A 17,058-nucleotide genomic window follows, 5' to 3' on the forward strand; every position below is an offset into this window, starting at 1 on the left:
TTCTAACGCTTTTCTATTTTGTTTTTTATAATTATTTGATATTAACCCCTTTACCACTTTGGGCTTCTCCATTTCGTTTTTTGCTCCCTTTCTCTCCAGAGCCATAAATGTTTTATTGTTCCGTCAATGGCCATGTGAGGGCTTGTGTTTTGCAAGACGAGTTGTACTTTTGAACAACACCATTGGTTTTACCATATTGTGTACTGGAAAACAGGAAAATAATTCAAAGTGTGGTGAAATTGCAAAAAAAGTGCAATTTCACAATTGTGACTCACCGGCGCCTGCGCACAAGTTTCCTGCTCCACCTGGCTACACAGATGGCAGGAAGAAGAGCGCCGTCCATACAGGGCAAATTGCGCAGGCGCGGGATCCGGCCGGGAACTGCACGTCACAGGCCCCTGTGACGAGCAGGGGAGGAGGGGGGATAAGGAAAGGAAGCTAATAGGCGTGAAGCTTGCCAAAACTAATTTAATAAAAAGCTATTACACAGCAAGTAGACCTCTAATATGGGACATACAGGTGAGTATAGATTCATACTTCTATCACCTGGATCCCAATATTAGAGGTCAGATAGGTCCCAGGGGTGACAAATTCCCTGTAACATGTTAACAGCCATGGATGGATTGCAACTGCACCTGTGGCAGTTAGGGGCACGTGACAGCTGTACTGATCAGCTGTCATGTCCCTGGAAAGGTGCGGTGTCATCGCCGGAGTCCATATGCCTCGTACACATGCGCGCTCTGCTCCGTAACCTAATACACGTGTGGCTCCGCTCCGTAAACCTTGTACACGCGCGGCTCTGCTCCGTACATTTCGTACACGCGCTGCTCCGCCCCGTACAGCTCATACACGCGGCTCCGCTCCGTACACCTCGTACACACGCGGCTGGGCTCCGTACATCTCGTACATGCGCAGCTCCGTTCCGTACGCCTCGTACACGCGCGGCTCCGCACGCCTCGTACACGTGCGGCTGCGCTCCGTACGCCTCGTGCACGCGCGGCTGCGCTCTGTACGCCTCGTGCACGCGCGGCTGCGCTCCGTACGCCTCGTGCACGCGCGGCTCCGCTCCGTACGCCTCGTGCACGCGCGGCTCCGCTCTGTACGCCTCGTACACGCGCGGCTCCGCACGCCTCGGACACACGCGGCTGCGCTCCGTACACCTCGGACACACGCGGCTCCGCTCCGTACGCCTCGTACACACACGGCTCTGCTCCGTACACCTCGTACACACGCGGCTCTGCTCCGTACACCTCGTACACACACGGCTCTGCTCCGTACACGCGGCTCTGCTCCGTACACCTCGTATACACGCGGTTCCGCTCCGTACACCTCGTAAACGCGCGGCTGCGCTCCGTACACCTCGTACACACGTGGCTCTGCTCCGTACACCTCGTACACACACGGCTCCGCTCCGTACACCTCGTACACACACGGCTCCGCTCCGTACACCTCATACACACGCGGCTCCGCTCCGTACACCTCGTACACACGCGGCTCCGCTCCGTACGCCTCGTACACACGCGGCTCCGCTCCGTACGCCTCGTACACACACGGCTCTGCTCCGTACGCCTCGTACACACGCGGCTCTGCTACATCCACACTGTAAACCCCTCCTGACCCCACACATAAACTTCAGCTCATCCAGCACCATGACAACCAGCACAGCAGAGTCCTGCATCCACTGAGGCCCCTGATCATGTGACCCCTGACTCCTCCCCTCCTGTGACCTCATCACAGCTCCTGTGCGCACAGAGCAGCCATATATGTGGTGGCGGCTCTGCAGGTGGAGGTATGTGGAGGCCCCCATTACTGGACGCAGGGGGCATTAACCCCTTCAGCACGGAGACTCTTTTGGGGTCTTGTGTTGCCCCTTTATAAGAATCATAAGGTTTTTGTTCTGTTTCCTGTAATAGATACATACGACCCAACTATGGAGACAGGAAGGAGGAAACATATTGTTCTCATAGTACAGGACCCCTTTACTGGCCCCACAGTGTAATGCCCCCATTATGCCCCTTATGCAGGATGTATGATGCCCCCACACAGTGTAATGCCCCCATTATGCCCCTTATACAGGATGTATGATGCCCCCCACAGTGTAATGCCCCCATTATGCCCCTTATGCAGGATGTATGATGCCCCCACACAGTGTAATGCCCCCATTATGCCCCTTATGCAGGATGTATGATGCCCCAACACAGTGTAATGCCCCCATTATGTCCCTTATGCAGGATGTATGATGCCCCACAGTGTAATGCCCCCATTATGCCCCTTATGCAGGATGTATGATGCCCCCACACAGTGTAATGCCCCCATTATGCCCCTTATACAGAATGTATGATGCCCCAACACAGTGTAATGCCCCCATTATGCCCCTTATACAGGATGTATGATGCCCCCACACAGTGTAATGCCCCCATTATGCCCCTTATGCAGGATGTATGATGCCCCCACACAGTGTAATGCCCCCATTATGCCCCTTATGCAGGATGTATGATGCCCCCCACACAGTGTAATGCCCCCATTATGCCCCTTATACAGGATGTATGATGCCCCCACACAGTGTAATGTCCCCATTATGCCCCTTATACAGGATGTATGATGCCCCCACACAGTGTAATGCCCCCATTATGCCCCTTATGCAGGATGTATGATGCCCCCCACAGTGTAATGCCCCCATTATGCCCCTTATGCAGGATGTATGATGCCTCCACACAGTGTAATGCCCCCATTATGCCCCTTATACAGGATGTATGATGCCCCCACACAGTTTAATGCCCCCATTATGCCCCTTATGCAGGATGTATGATGCCCCCCACACAGTGTACTGCCCCCATTATGCCCCTTATGCAGGATGTATGATGCCCCCACACAGTGTAATGCCCCCATTATGCCCCTTATGCAGGATGTATGATGCCCCCACACAGTGTAATGCCCCCATTATGCCCCTTATGCAGGATGTATGATGCCCCCACAGTGTAATGCCACCATTATGCCCCATATGCAGGATGTATGATGCCCCCACACAGTGTAATGCCCCCATTATGCCCCTTATGCAGTATGTATGATGCCCCACACATTGTAATGCATTATGCCCCTTATGTAGTATGTATGATGCCCCCTCACAGTGTAATGCCCCCATTATGCCCCTTATACAGGATGTAGGATGCCCCCATTATGCCCCCTGTGCAGTATGTATGATGCCCCACACATTGTAATGCATTATGCCCCTTATGTAGTATGTATGATGCCCCCACACAGTGTAATGCCCCCATTATGCCCCTTATGTAGTATGTATGATGCCCCACACAGTGTAATGCCCCCATTATGCCCCTTATGCAGTACGTATGATGCCCCCCACACAGTGTAATGCCCCCATTATGCCCCTTGTGCAGTATGTATGATGCCCCCCACACAGTGTAATGCCCCCATTATGCCCCTTATGCAGTATGTATGATGCCCCACACATTGTAATGCCCCTATTATGCCCCTTATGTAGTATGTGTAATGCCCCCATTATGCCCCTTATGTAGTATGTATGATGCCCCCACACAGTGTAATGCCCCGATTATGCCCGTTATGCAGTACGTATGATGCCCCCCACACAGTGTAATGCCCCCATTATGTCCCTTATTTAGTATGTATGATGCCCCCACACAGTGTAATGTTCTCCCAGTACCGCCTGAGGTCCTGCAGTTGGAATAATCCCTCTGGAGTTGGTTTTCCCTTTGGCTGCTCCCCTACATGTAGACCCTCGAGCATGTATACATGCATGTAGGGGAGCAGGCCTCACTAGATATCGAGGCTTTGTACAGTAATATACCGCATGATGATGGTATCAGAGGAGTAAGACGTTTATTGAAATCGAGATCAATAGAGTGTAGCAGACATAATGACTTCATGGAGGATCTTCTAAAATTCACTCTTACACATAACTTATTTATTTTTGACAGGAAGTACTTCCACCAGCTCAGTGGTACTGCGATGGGGAGCCCTTGTGCCCCCTCGTATGCTAACCTATTCCTTGGCTGGTGGGAGGAATCCACAATATTCAGGGATGATCATAAGTGATGGCATTCATATATTGGGGTATTGTACAAATATATAGTCTACATTTTAATCATCTGGTCAGGGACGAGTGAACAATCTTTTGAATTTGTCAGAGAACTGAACATCAATAGAGTCGGCCTGAGATTTACATCGGAGTTTAATTATAACCAGTTGACTTTCCTGGATGTACTAATCTAGATAGAACGTAATGGGACCCTAGGAACACTCATCTACCATAAACCTACAAGCACTAATAAACTATTGAAGTGGAATAGCCACCACCCCATCCCCATAAAAAGAGGAATACCCAAGGGTCAATTTTTATGGTTGAGAAGGTACTGCCATAATGTCACAGATTTTAATATACTGGCAATAGACCTGAACACCAGATTAAGGGATTATAGGGTACTCATGGTACATTTTGGATTCCACATCATCGTTTGCAGAAAAATGGGAGAAACAGACTCCTCCATACCTAACCAAGAGACCAAGAAAAAGATGGGGTAGCATGAGTAAGAAAAACTTATGACAATCAGAGTGACCTGGGATATACTTGTGGCCGACCCAGCTCGGAGGGTGCTGTGTGATCTACTCCCACAATAACTTTCAGAAAGGGTTGGTCAATTAGGGACCGTTTAGTGCATAGTTTCTACCAAAAAACTGCACCCAAGGGGACTTGGCTAGATAGAAGAATCTGTGGTTTCTTTAGATGTGGAGAATGTTGTACATGTAATTGGATGAGACCATGTAAATCTTTCTCGAGTTCCTCCACGAGTAAAAACTTTTTTCAGAGGGGTTATTCCAACTGTAAAACCTCAGGACTTGTATATATGGCCACATGCACCTGCCCCCTAGATTATATAGGTAACATGTAAGCAAATAAGAAAGGGTAGCACTCACCGGTCCGTAAAACGTACTTCTTTATTGTATGACATCGGTACACTATTCCTGGACCAATTGTCTTCCCCGTACAAAGTTGCCGGTTCTTGTTTTATTTTTTGTGTTTGGACAGATTATGTAGGCAAGACCAAGAGGGAGTCTAGGAGGAGGGTGGGGGGCATTTGGGTGACATATGCCATGGTCAGGACACCCGATTAGCGAGACACATGAATAGTGTACATCGAGGTGAAACCAGAGACATCTCCTTTTGTATCATTGATGTGGTTAAACCCAATGTGATAGGAGGTGATCACAATAGATATATCCTCAAAAAGGAAAGTGAGTGGATTTCCAGACTGGATTGACTAGACCCTAAGGGACTGAATGAGCCAATTTCCTATGCTTGTTTTGTGTGAATACAGCCCCATTCCGGATTACATTTTGGATTTTATACTCTATTCATTGCTACTCAGTTCCCAGTGATTGGAGTTCACATATTATTGTACGTCATCGAGATATCTGAGCTTCTATATCAGAATTATTTCTTATCAGTTATATCCTACATATACTATTTAGTAACTAGCAAATGTGATGATCCTTGTGTATCTCTAATTATGCAATGGGGGTCTAATGTGATCATTTAGGAATATACTGTGGGCCATCATCCCATATTTTATGTAGTGATAAAGTAGATCTACGTGCCTATTGCATGATGGGAGGATGTGAAATACTTGTTTTTAGTCTCCCATGACGCTGATCTCAGAGATAGGACTTTTCTATGTTGGTGGTATGCAATCCAAAACCATTATGCGATCCGGCGTGGAACGCATGCTTCCGGACATGCGCATTCGCAGATAGGAGACCGTGATGCACTCCAGCATGGAACGCACATGTCCGGTCACATTTGAGCTTTCTTCCGGCCTGTTGTTTTGTGCTGAATTGTGGGGAATACTTGAGAATTTATTTTTGTTCCATCTGTCTTTAGTTGATCCCACTGATACATCAGATAAGTCCTCAGAGAATTATAATTAGAGGAACCCATGGACACATTAGGATTTGTGAAGCTGACCTCCGCTCTCCTCTATTTCCTTTGAATTTATTGTGCGACCTGTATTTCAGAACAGTAGCTCTTGGTTTTTCATTTCCATGTGTAAATTGAATTTGACTCGTCTTTGATATCTCTTTCAAACTTAGTTTTTTCGATGTCTGAGATCCATCCTCCAGACTTTGTAAATTCTTTTACATATTTTGTTTGAGTTTTGTATCCTAAAAGGCGGAAAACTTTCACCTAGTTTTTTTTTCAAGAAACAAATATCAAACGCATTTTGACTTGGTTATCCTTTATAAATTTATCTTTATTAAGTTTTGAAAAGGAAATACAAATACAAACGCCGGGTACTAGTTGTGCAACAAGTAGTAGGTCAAACATGACCACATAACCATAACAATAACCAGTATTTCCAAAACATTTGAAAACAAAATGAAAGAAGTTAACACAATCCAAAGTAGAGTCGCTGGTAGAACATTGGTTCAATGTGTTTTAGGATATACCAGCGTGGTGACTCTGACTTAAACATTAAGTCATTACATATTCATGTTGGTTAACAAATAAGGGTTATAAAAGAAAAAACGAGTAGTTAAAACCAAAAACACAAATATACACAAAGACAAAGGGAAGTGGGGGAAGGGATGTATGGGTAAAAGGGTTAGGGTAACGTCAGAGAGGCTCCTGAAGTATAGACTTTACCTTGACCTCATAGGGGAAAGTTATCAGCGGAAGATTTAAACTCCAGTAGGACCATGTTTTATAAAATTTATCATGGGAGTTATTGATCGTGTAGGTGAGCTCCTCCCTTAACATAATCTCATTTATTTTGGAGAACCATAGTGAGATTGTCGGGATAGTGTTACTTTTCCATAGCGAGGGAATACATGCTCTAGCAGACGTGATCAAGAGTCTCAGTATCGAGTTTTTATATGTTTTTAAAGGGATGTTGCTGTGATGGAGAAGGACGAAAGCTGGGTCATGTCTTGCTCCATCCACCAACGTCACGTTACAACACAGACTGTCCAGGAGTTTGCGAACCTCATCAGGAGAATTCCCAGGCGTTGTAGGAAGGTCATACAGGCACGTGGAGGCCACACACAATACGGAGCCTCATTTTGACTTGTTTTAAGGACATTACATCAAAGTTGGATCAGCCTGTAGTGTGTTTTTCCACTTTTAATTTTGGGGGTGACTCCAAATCCAGGTCTCCATTGGTTAATAAATTTGATTTCCATTGATGATTTTTGTGTGATTTTGTTGTCAGCACATTCAACTTTGTACAGAATAAAGTATTCAATGAGAATATTTCATTCATTCAGATCTAGGATGTGTTATTTGAGTGTTCCCTTTATTTTTTTGAGCAGTGCATTTAATAGAATGTATAGTGAGTAAACTATAATATGTGGGATGCACGTCAGAGTCGCTAAAAAAAATGTATTAGAAGACATTTATCTGATGCAATCAATCCCACAACATTAAACGTCTGTGGTTTCAAGACGCTTCACCATGACATATGATTCAAGCCGTGTTAGTTTCCTTGATACCATGGTGATCAAGGATACACAGGGCCACCTAACTGACCACTATTCCAAGCCCACCGATCTCAATGGCCTATTACACTTTTCTAGCAATCATCCAAGGTCGATGAAGAAATCTATACCTACATCACGATTTCAGAGGGTCAAACGGATTGTGTCCAGTGAAACTATCCGCAATCAGAGGTTACAAGAAATGTCGACCAAATTCACTGAACGAGGCTATCCACCTAGCTTCTTGCATCCCCAGGCGTCGAATTCCAGAACTGATCGTCCAAACAGGACAGAAGGACAGAATCCCCTTTGTTCACACGTTACACCCCTTCGCCTACATCTTACATAAAACCATTAGGAAACACAGGAACATCTTACAAACCGGTTATTCCACGATCCCTGCGTTCCAACAACCCTTCCTACCGTGTTTTAAGAGAGCAACCAATATTAGAGACTCTCTGGTATGTGCCGATTTGGGCGCAGCGTACCTAGGTCCTAAACAATGTTTTTTGCAGAATCCCAAAATGGGCACATTCCCATGTCTCCAATGTCGTCAATGCAACAATGTCCTCAGGGGTAGCATTGTTCATCACCCACAAACTGGCAAAATATACAACATCAAAGGGTACTTTACATGTGACAGTTCATATGTGGTATATCTTATTAAATGTGCATTCGGCCGAATCTATGTGGGGGAGACGGCACAGCCCATAATGGATAGGATTTCAAAGCACAAGTCCACAATTTGGTGCAAAATCCTAATGTTACCCATTCCCCAACAGTTTATCACGGCAGGACATAGTATTTCTCAATTCAAATACCAGTTATTGGAACAAGTTTTGACACCACGTCGGGGAAGCGACCGAGTGAGCCTTCTCAAACGTAGATAAGCCTACTGGATTCATGAATTACAGTTCTTAGAGTCGAAAGGCCTTAATAGGGACTATGAACTACTGGCTTTTTATATAAGGTTTTTTTATGATTGGAGTTTGGTTCTCATTGAACAATTGGTATAGAGAAACTTGTCACCCAGGGATCTTATGTGACCCTATGTTGAAATGTATTTGACATTTGGAAATGTGGTCTTCAATTTGAATAGGTCAATAATATACATGTTTTGATCTCCATATCCTACTCATATATTGTATCCTTTATTGCAGATTATTCCTCTCTGGCACACTCTTGTCCCCTCTCCTGGATCCTTCTCCACTCCAACAAAGGCTCTGCCTCATGCCCATTGGGTCTTATGCTCTATACTGGTGGAACCCACATTCTCTCTCCCTGGCACTCAAACTTCCGGCTCACTGGAACGCATTTACACCAGCCTGCGGAACGCACAGCTTCCTGGGAGCAACGCGTCACTTCCGGTGACGTCACACGTGCACTTCCGAAGTGCACACTACACAGCACTGCGGGATTGGTGGCAATTGGTCAGCTGATACCATCCTGCCCCTGACAACGCTCACAGCACCAGGAACTAGCGGTGGACACCGCGTTCCTCTAAGCCACTACGTGCAGTACCACCTTATAACCAGGAACTAGGGGTCACAGGTATGCTACGTCCAGCTCTATTCGGTCTATCTCTGCCTCCACAGTCCCTCTCAGCTGATAACTCTGAGTCTGCCACTCTCTGCTCTTTTCTGCAGACCCAAGTAACCAGTGTCACCATATCTCCACACTTTTGAATTCCTACCTTTGAATACCATCCAGGAGGCTAGTAGGTGTCGCCTCTCTTCAATTTGTATATATACTTGCTCTATACTATGATGTTGTATCCGCATTAATGGGGTTTGACGAAATATTATACACTGTTTAAGAGGGGTTTGGGAGAAATTGTTAATATTTTCTCAATATTTCCCTGACAGTGCGTCTATGAGAAACGTATTCAGCTGCAGACTCCAAGGAAGAAACTGCTTGCTGTATGTGTCCTAAAATATAAAGGTTTTATTACTAGATATAATGAAGAAAACTAAATACTGTAAAATAATAAATCTCCTTATATGTTTCCTCTCATTATCTCCAATAGTTGTATTATTACACAGGATTTTTATAATGTTCCATCAGCTTATCTTTTTCTCCTTCAGGTCTCTACAATATCGGATCCTCTCAGTGAAGATCTTCTATATAAGAAAAATTTTCTGATTTACCCATCAAAGATGGATATGGACAGAGACAAGATGGCGGAGAGGATATTACACCTCACCCTAGAGATCCTCTTCCGGCTTACAGGAGAGGTGAGAGATTCTGATGACGTCACATTACATCATTCTTATCTATGGGAATAACAGATGAACAGAACTGGAGAGGTGAGAACTCTGGAAATGTCTGGAGTGAGATTTATTACTGTGTCTCTCCATAACCAGAGATTAATCACGGGGCCTCCACCTCACCCCCTGATACATGAGGACATCAATGACCAGATCCTAGAACTCGCCTACAAGATGATTGAGCTGCTGACTGGAGAGGTGACACTCCTGGGAATGATGGGACATTATACAGTAACACTATGAAGGGATCGGGGAGATGACGGTATCATTGTGTGTGTCAGGTTCCTATAAGGTGTCAGGATGTCGCCGTCTATTTTTCCATGGAGGAGTGGGAGTATTTAGAAGGACGCAAAGATCTATACAAGAACGTCATGATGGAGGTTCCCCAGCCCCTCACATCACCAGGTAATAGACAGGACTAAATTCACACGGCCTATAATTATCTGTATGTAAAGAATGAATTCAGTCCCTGTATGTGTTTCCTCCAGATCTATCCAGTAAGAGGACAACACCAGAGAGATGTCACCGTCCTCTTCTTCCACAGGACTGTAAACAAGAAGATCCCAATGTTCCTCAGGATCATCAGGTAGATGGAGAGAAGGAGTCATGAGATCTCCCCTATGATGTGTAGACGGCTGTAAAGGTTTTGTATTTTTGGATTCAGTCTTGTTTTATCCACCATTATTATGTTTTATATTTGTGTAATGAGAACGGTGGAGATGGCAGGATTAGAGCCAATCATAGATGTGACTTCTCCATCTGTCTGTGACTTTTACAATATTTGTTTCAGGGTGAAGATCTGACCCATAGTAATACTACAGAGACATATGTGAGGGATGATGAGCGGTGTAAAGAGGAGATTCCTACATATGACTACCCAGGTGAGTAGTAATCACTAAATACTGAGAAGTCACAGATTCTTCTCAGTCACCGGCTGTGGCTGCTTTATCGTTTGTGTAGTCCGGCTGTATCACAATCTTGTGATCACCATTTTGCCGCTAGACCACAACATTCTCCTCCGTCCGAAAATGTTCAGATTACTTTGGGAAATTGTGAAAGCCCTTTTCTATAGAACTTACAACCTGGAGGATCCACCTACCCCCTGGGATTAGATGATGCTGACCGTTACCTGCCCAGGTCTGTAAACTACAAAGCCAAATGACAGCGTACGCAGAATGTGCAGATGATCAGGCCCCATTTTTCAAATCTGACAGATGTCACTTTATGTGGTGATAACTTTGAAATTTTTCACAAAGGATAATAAGAAACAAATGGACCTTACAAATTATTTTCCAACTTCTTTTGAATTTGACAATACCCTATATACAGCTGTACACTACTGTCTGGGCACATGGCAGGTTAAGAAGGGAAGGAGTGACATTTAGCTATTAGGAATGCAGATTTTGCTGGAATAGTTTGCAGACACAATGTATTGGGGGCACTGTTCATGGTCACATGGAAGCTGAAAAGATGGCTACCATGAACAGGCTTGCCTTAACTACCCCATTTACATATTTCACAAATTACTTTCCTCATCACCCTTTAACCTCTCTACATGGATCTGGACTTACACAGAGACCCCTAGGCTTGGGCCACGGTGTTACCTGCTGTTCTGTGGAGTGACATGGGAAGAAGAATAGTCAGATAGCCGGGTCAGAACAGGAGGGCAGAGAAAATACAAAATCAGAAGACACAAGAGTAGTCAGTAAACGGGCCGAGGTCACAACAGAAACAAATACACAAGCCGGGAGCTGAGCACAGAGGACTGAACCAGAGGAGAACAAGGCTGCATCTGCCAGCTCCCGTCAATATGCTTCCACCTTTAGTAGGGTGTGGCGCTTTCCAAATGGCTGAAGTAGGGAGCAGATTATTCCAGCTGGACAGCACACACACCCATACTGCAAAACTGGATGGTACTACTGGTCCCTGCAACCCTAATCTTAGTGGCTGCGCAGAGCCTGCGCCTCGCAGAGCTTCTGGTTCTGACGTCTCTTCCATCACCAGCGCCGCCTGCAGAATGAATAAGGCGGCTTCTGGTGTCAAAAGTAGACCTCACACAAGTCGAAGCAGGAGGAGAAGTAGACGTCCCAGAGGAGTTGGGACACACCTTTTGCAGAAGCAGTAGAAATCCCCATAAAGTGACTCCATTTTGGAAATTATAACCCTCAGTGAATTAATTTATAGGAGAAGTGACTATTTTGACTCTACAGTCACTCTCCAGAAATTAGCACGCAGTGGATGTTGGAGAGTGAAAATTGCAAATATGCTATTTTATTACCCAACACATAGTGCCCAGATTGTGCTCCAGGAGACACACACCGTAAATTAAGTGGGTTCTTCTCATTATAGTAATACCAAATACATGGATGCTGAATGTGACTTAGGCACATAAACTACTGCAAAGCTCAGAAGTGAGGGGGAGATCTGACTTTGGGAGAGTGGATATTGCTGGATTGGTTTATGGAAGCCATGTTGCTTTTCAAGAGCCTTTGAGCCACTAGTAATATGGAAACCTCTGTTTTTCCATTGACAGATGATGGATCTGAGTGGGGACTTGTTTTTTGTCAAATAAGTAGAAGTTTTTATTGGTATTATTTTCGCCTACATAACATTGTTTGGTGGCTTTTTATTCCATATTTTGGAGGCAGAATGAAAAAACAGTGGAACTCGCTCTACTGATCCATCCTATGAAGTTTCCTATTAGACAGTCATTGTCCTGGTGAATAAGTGAATTTTTTTTTATATAACTTGCCTTTTTTATGGAGAGTTTAAGTAGAAATGTTCAAAAATATAAAATTCAAGGATTTTTTATTAAAAATAATAATTGGTTTTATTCTTGGCAGATGTCTGTACCAGGAGATCAGAGGGACAGCTGACATTTTCAGTTTTCAAATCAGATAATTTTCAGATCCAACAGGATATAATTGAAATGAATGACATTTCTCCAGATTTACCATCATCCCTTCACAGCAAAGATCTGTCATCTGATCCTTTGATACAGGTCCTGTCTTCTGATTCATTACCGACTACTAAGGAAAATCAAAGTCACAAAACAAGCATTAAAAAACAAACTGCTTCTAAAGCAAAGAAGCCATTTTCACGTTCAGAATATAGAAATAGTTTTCCTCTCAAAAAGTCTTTTCTTAAACCTCAAAAAATTCACACAGAGAAGAATAGATTTTCTTGTTCCAAGTGTGGGAGATGTTTTAATCAGAAATCAGATCTTGTTAGGCACCAGAGAACTCACACAGGGGAGAAGCCTTTTTCCTGTTCAGAATGTGGTAAATGTTTTACAGAGAAATCAAATCTTATCGCACATCAGAGAACTCACACAGGGGAGAAGCCATTTTCCTGTTCAGAATGTGGAAAATGTTTTAACCAGAAATCAAATCTTAATATACATCAGAGAACTCACACAGGGCAGATGCCTTTTCCATGTTCAGAATGTGGAAAATGTTTTAACCAGAAATCTAGTTTTCTTAAGCACCAGAGAAACCACACAGAGGAGAAGCCTTTTTCATGTTCAGATTGTGGGAAATGTTTTGTACAGAAATCATATCTTAGTATACATCAGAGAACTCACACAGGGGAGAAGCCATTTTCCTGTTCAGAATGTGGGAAATATTTTACAGAGAAATCAACTCTTATCAACCATCAGAGAACTCACACAGGAGAGAAGCCATTTTCCTGTTCAGAATGTGAGAAATGTTTTTCAGAGAAATCAAATCTTATTGTACATCAGAGAACTCACACAGGGGAGAAGCCATTTTCATGTTCAGAATGTGGGAAATCTTTTGCAAAGAAATCAAATCTTACCAAACATCAGAGAACTCACACAGGGGAAAAGCCTTTTTCATGTTCAGATTGTGGAAAATGTTTTGGACACAAATCATATCTTAATAAACATCAGAGAACTCACAAAGGGGAGAAGCCATTTTCCTGTACAGAATGTGGGAAATATTTTACAGAGAAATCAACCATCAGAGAACTCGCACAGGAGAAAAGCCATTTTCCTGTTCAGAATGTGGGAAATGTTTTACAGAGAAATCAACTCTTACCAAACATCACAAAACTCACACAGGGGAGAAGCCTTTTTCATGTTCAGAATGTGGGAAATGTTTTACAGAGAAATCAAGTCTTATCAAACATCAGAGAACTCACACAGGAGAGAAGCCTTTTTCTTGTTCAGAATGTGGGAAATGTTTTAACCAGAAACCAGATATTGATAAGCACCAGAGAACTCATACAGGGGAGAAGCCTTTTTCATGTTCAAAATGTGGGAAATGTTTTAACCAGAAAGCGCATCTTGATAGCCACCAGAGAACCCACACAGGGGAGAATGCCGCAACTACACCCAACTAGTGTCTGTAGAAACTAGAAAAAAAACCTAGCTGCACAACTAAAAATGCCACCACACACCTAACTAACTAATAAGCTATTGAGGAGTTTCTCATACCTCCTGAGGAACCAGAGAGGAGGCTGCAAAACACTCTCAACAAGGGGAAAGGAAAGTATGAAGTAAAATATGAAAACTCTGAATGAGAAACAAAAACACATTCATATAGGGCAAAGAAGGCAAGCTAAGGAGAACCAAAAATAAAAGGAACAAGTATAATCTCCCAGAAACTCATCACTGTTAGAATTAAAAGGTACTGGGAGGGAAAGCAAACTGACCGGGAGGATAGTTTCACCTTTGTGGTGAAACTTACAAAATTTATCCTCACCAACTGTGTACGTAAAACCCATCCATTTATAATGACCACGGACAAGATAAAGATTCCCAACTCACATCAGGACCACAAGATCCCAGGGACTTTCAGCTGCATCACAACTAATGTAATGTACTTAATTATATGTAGCAAATGTCCAACTGGGGGTCTGTATGTAGGGGAGACCAGGCAAAAACTTAAAACAAGGATGAATTCTCATCACCACCCAAAAAAAGAAAAAAAGAATAGATCTACTTGTGTCCACACATATTTACCGCCACAACTGCTTATCCCTTTCCGAAACTGATAGTTCTGCTTCACGTCACTTGTCTTATCTATTGCATTATTCCTGTGCCCTGTTGTGTATAAATATGTGACTCTTCAGATTTTGTGTTATACTATGCCTGATGAAAGACCTGAGTAGTCTAGAAAGCTTACTGACTAATGGCTAACTGAAAAGATGGTATCCTCCACTGAGGACTTTCAAATTTTAAAGTTTTTCTCCAAACAGCAATTTTAAGATCTCTCCACAGGTGTTCAATGGGATTTAGATCCGGATTCATTGCTAGTCAGAACTGTCCAGCACTTTGTTTCCATCCATTTTCTGGGTGCTTCTTGAAGTATGTTTGGGGTCATTGTCATGCTGGAAGACCCATGACCTAGCACGCAAACCCAACTTTCTGACACTAGGCACTACATTGTGCCCCAAAATCCTTTGCTAATCTTCAGATTTCATGATTCCTTGCACACAGTCAAGGTACCTGACCTGAGGCAGCAAAACAACCCCAAAACCTCTTTGAAGCTCCACCATATTTGACTGTATGTGTTTGTAAATTTATTGATTATGTTGCACATTGGACAGAGGAACATCCGGATCTCAAAAGATGGACTTATAACCTTGAAATTATTGATATTTTTCAACAATTTTGGTTCTCAAGTCCTCAGACAGTTCTCTTCTCCTTTTTCTGTTTTCTCCATGCTTAGTGTGCCACACATATGCACACAATGCAAAGATTGAATCAACTTCTCCCTTTTTTATCTGGTTTTAGTTGTGATTTTCTTATTGCCCACACCTGTTACTTGCCACAATTGCGTTTGAACAAGCTTCACATGCTTGAAACAGAGTTGTTTACCCACAATTTTGGCAAGGTGTCAATAATTTTGTCCGACCTATTTTATGTGGTTTTGTGTGAAATTATGTTCAATTTGCCTTTTTTTTCTCTGTTTTCTTGTGCTGTTTCAATAACCGCAAAGGAAATAAACGTGTATAATAAAACATGTAATTGCAATAATTTTCTGGGAGAATTACTTCATTTTCTGGCACAATTTCAAGGGATCCAACACTTTTGACCATGACTTGTTTTTGTTGCCTTTTTAATTTGTTGCAGCATATCATCCTCTTCATGTTTAGCTATATTAGGAGGCTTGTAGCAAAGTAGCTTTCCATTATTGCCATTTCCATGTACATTACCCATACTGACTTTACATCAGGGATGTAAAGCTCAAAACATGTAGAGGGCCAAAATGAAAAACTTGGACAAAGTTGTGGACCAACCAGTATACAGTATAATGGGCCCCACATAGTCCTCCATACAGAATAATGGGCCCCACAAAGTCCTCCATTCAGTATGATTGGCCCCACAAAGCTTTCCATACAGTAAAATGGATCCCACAAAGTCCTCCATGCAGAATAATGGCCCCACATAGGTGTGGTGGTTCTGGTGTCGTGGGTCAAATATAATCACCAAGAGTTGGGCATGTGTGCTGTACATTGTCGAAACTGCCCCCCATGTCGTCATTGAGCTTGAGGTCTTAAGTTGGTTTTAACGAAAATACCCACCCGTCTACCTATTTTTCTTTCCTATCCATTTGAATGTAGTGTAACCATCTATGTTTGACACCAAGTCATGGCTTTCATCCAACCAGGTTTCTGTAATCTGTGGCTGACCTAAGAGTCTAATTCATTCATTTTGTTTTCAAGACTTCTTTCATTTGCCTGCAGACATTTAATACTATTAGCACATTTATTACTGCTACTCGCCTCCTTACTTTCCTTGAATGTCTCACTCTGTCTATTCTACCCCCTTATTTGCACGGCTACCCTCCCTCCCCCAGATCCTAGTTTGAAAGCTCCTCCATCCATCTGACCATTTTTTTTCCCCAGCACATCTGCTTTCTCCCCATTGAGGTGCAGCCTGTAGCCGACAGAGAAGTCAGCCCAGTTCTCCATGAACCTAAACCCTTTCTTCCTGACAATTATCTCCTTAAGTTCCCGCTGACTTTCTAGTGACGTAGTGGTATCAGCAGTATTTCTGAAAACACCAAAATGCCCTTCAGTAGGGTTATCAATAAGGGAACAACAAAAACATTAAACTTTAGGAGGGCGAAGTTTGATCAGCTGATAGAAAACCTTCAACTTATTGACTGGGACAAAGTTCTTAATCAAGGAAATACGAATAGTAAATGGGAAACCTTCAAAAGAATTCTGAATACTCAGTGCGAGAGGTATATACCATATGGGAATAAAAGGGCCAGAAATAAGAGGAAACCAATATGGTTGAACAAGAACGTAAAAG

General features: G+C 43.4%; 1 protein-coding gene across 1 annotated transcript; it reads left to right on the forward strand.

Moving 5' to 3' along the window:
• Positions 1-1,700: 1,700 nt before the first annotated feature.
• Positions 1,701-15,774, forward strand: LOC141215257 (uncharacterized). Its single transcript, XM_073665579.1, has 10 exons — positions 1,701-1,789; positions 8,667-9,057; positions 9,153-9,223; positions 9,372-9,425; positions 9,591-9,971; positions 10,055-10,178; positions 10,262-10,359; positions 10,564-10,654; positions 12,617-13,685; positions 13,757-15,774. Exons 5-10 carry the CDS (start codon positions 9,795-9,797, stop codon positions 14,133-14,135), a joined length of 1,938 nt encoding a protein of 645 aa, XP_073521680.1. The 5' UTR covers positions 1,701-1,789; positions 8,667-9,057; positions 9,153-9,223; positions 9,372-9,425; positions 9,591-9,794; the 3' UTR covers positions 14,136-15,774.
• The last annotated feature ends 1,284 nt before the right edge of the window (positions 15,775-17,058 follow it).

The sequence above is a fragment of the Phyllobates terribilis genome, unplaced genomic scaffold (assembly GCF_046119375.1).
Source record: "Phyllobates terribilis strain yellow unplaced genomic scaffold, ASM4611937v1 Scaffold_235__1_contigs__length_3068650, whole genome shotgun sequence".
In the NCBI taxonomy this organism is placed as follows: domain Eukaryota; kingdom Metazoa; phylum Chordata; class Amphibia; order Anura; family Dendrobatidae; genus Phyllobates; species Phyllobates terribilis.

Bases quoted from the DNA above. Each gene is read 5' to 3' on its own strand.
- LOC141215257 (XM_073665579.1), top strand. From the start codon at position 9,795: ATGAACAGAACTGGAGAGGTGAGAACTCTGGAAATGTCTGGAGTGAGA. The intron at 10,360-10,563 runs GTAGATGGAGAG...TATTTGTTTCAG, and splicing joins ATGTTCCTCAGGATCATCAG to GGTGAAGATCTGACCCATAG. The intron at 10,655-12,616 runs GTGAGTAGTAAT...TATTCTTGGCAG, and splicing joins TCCTACATATGACTACCCAG to ATGTCTGTACCAGGAGATCA.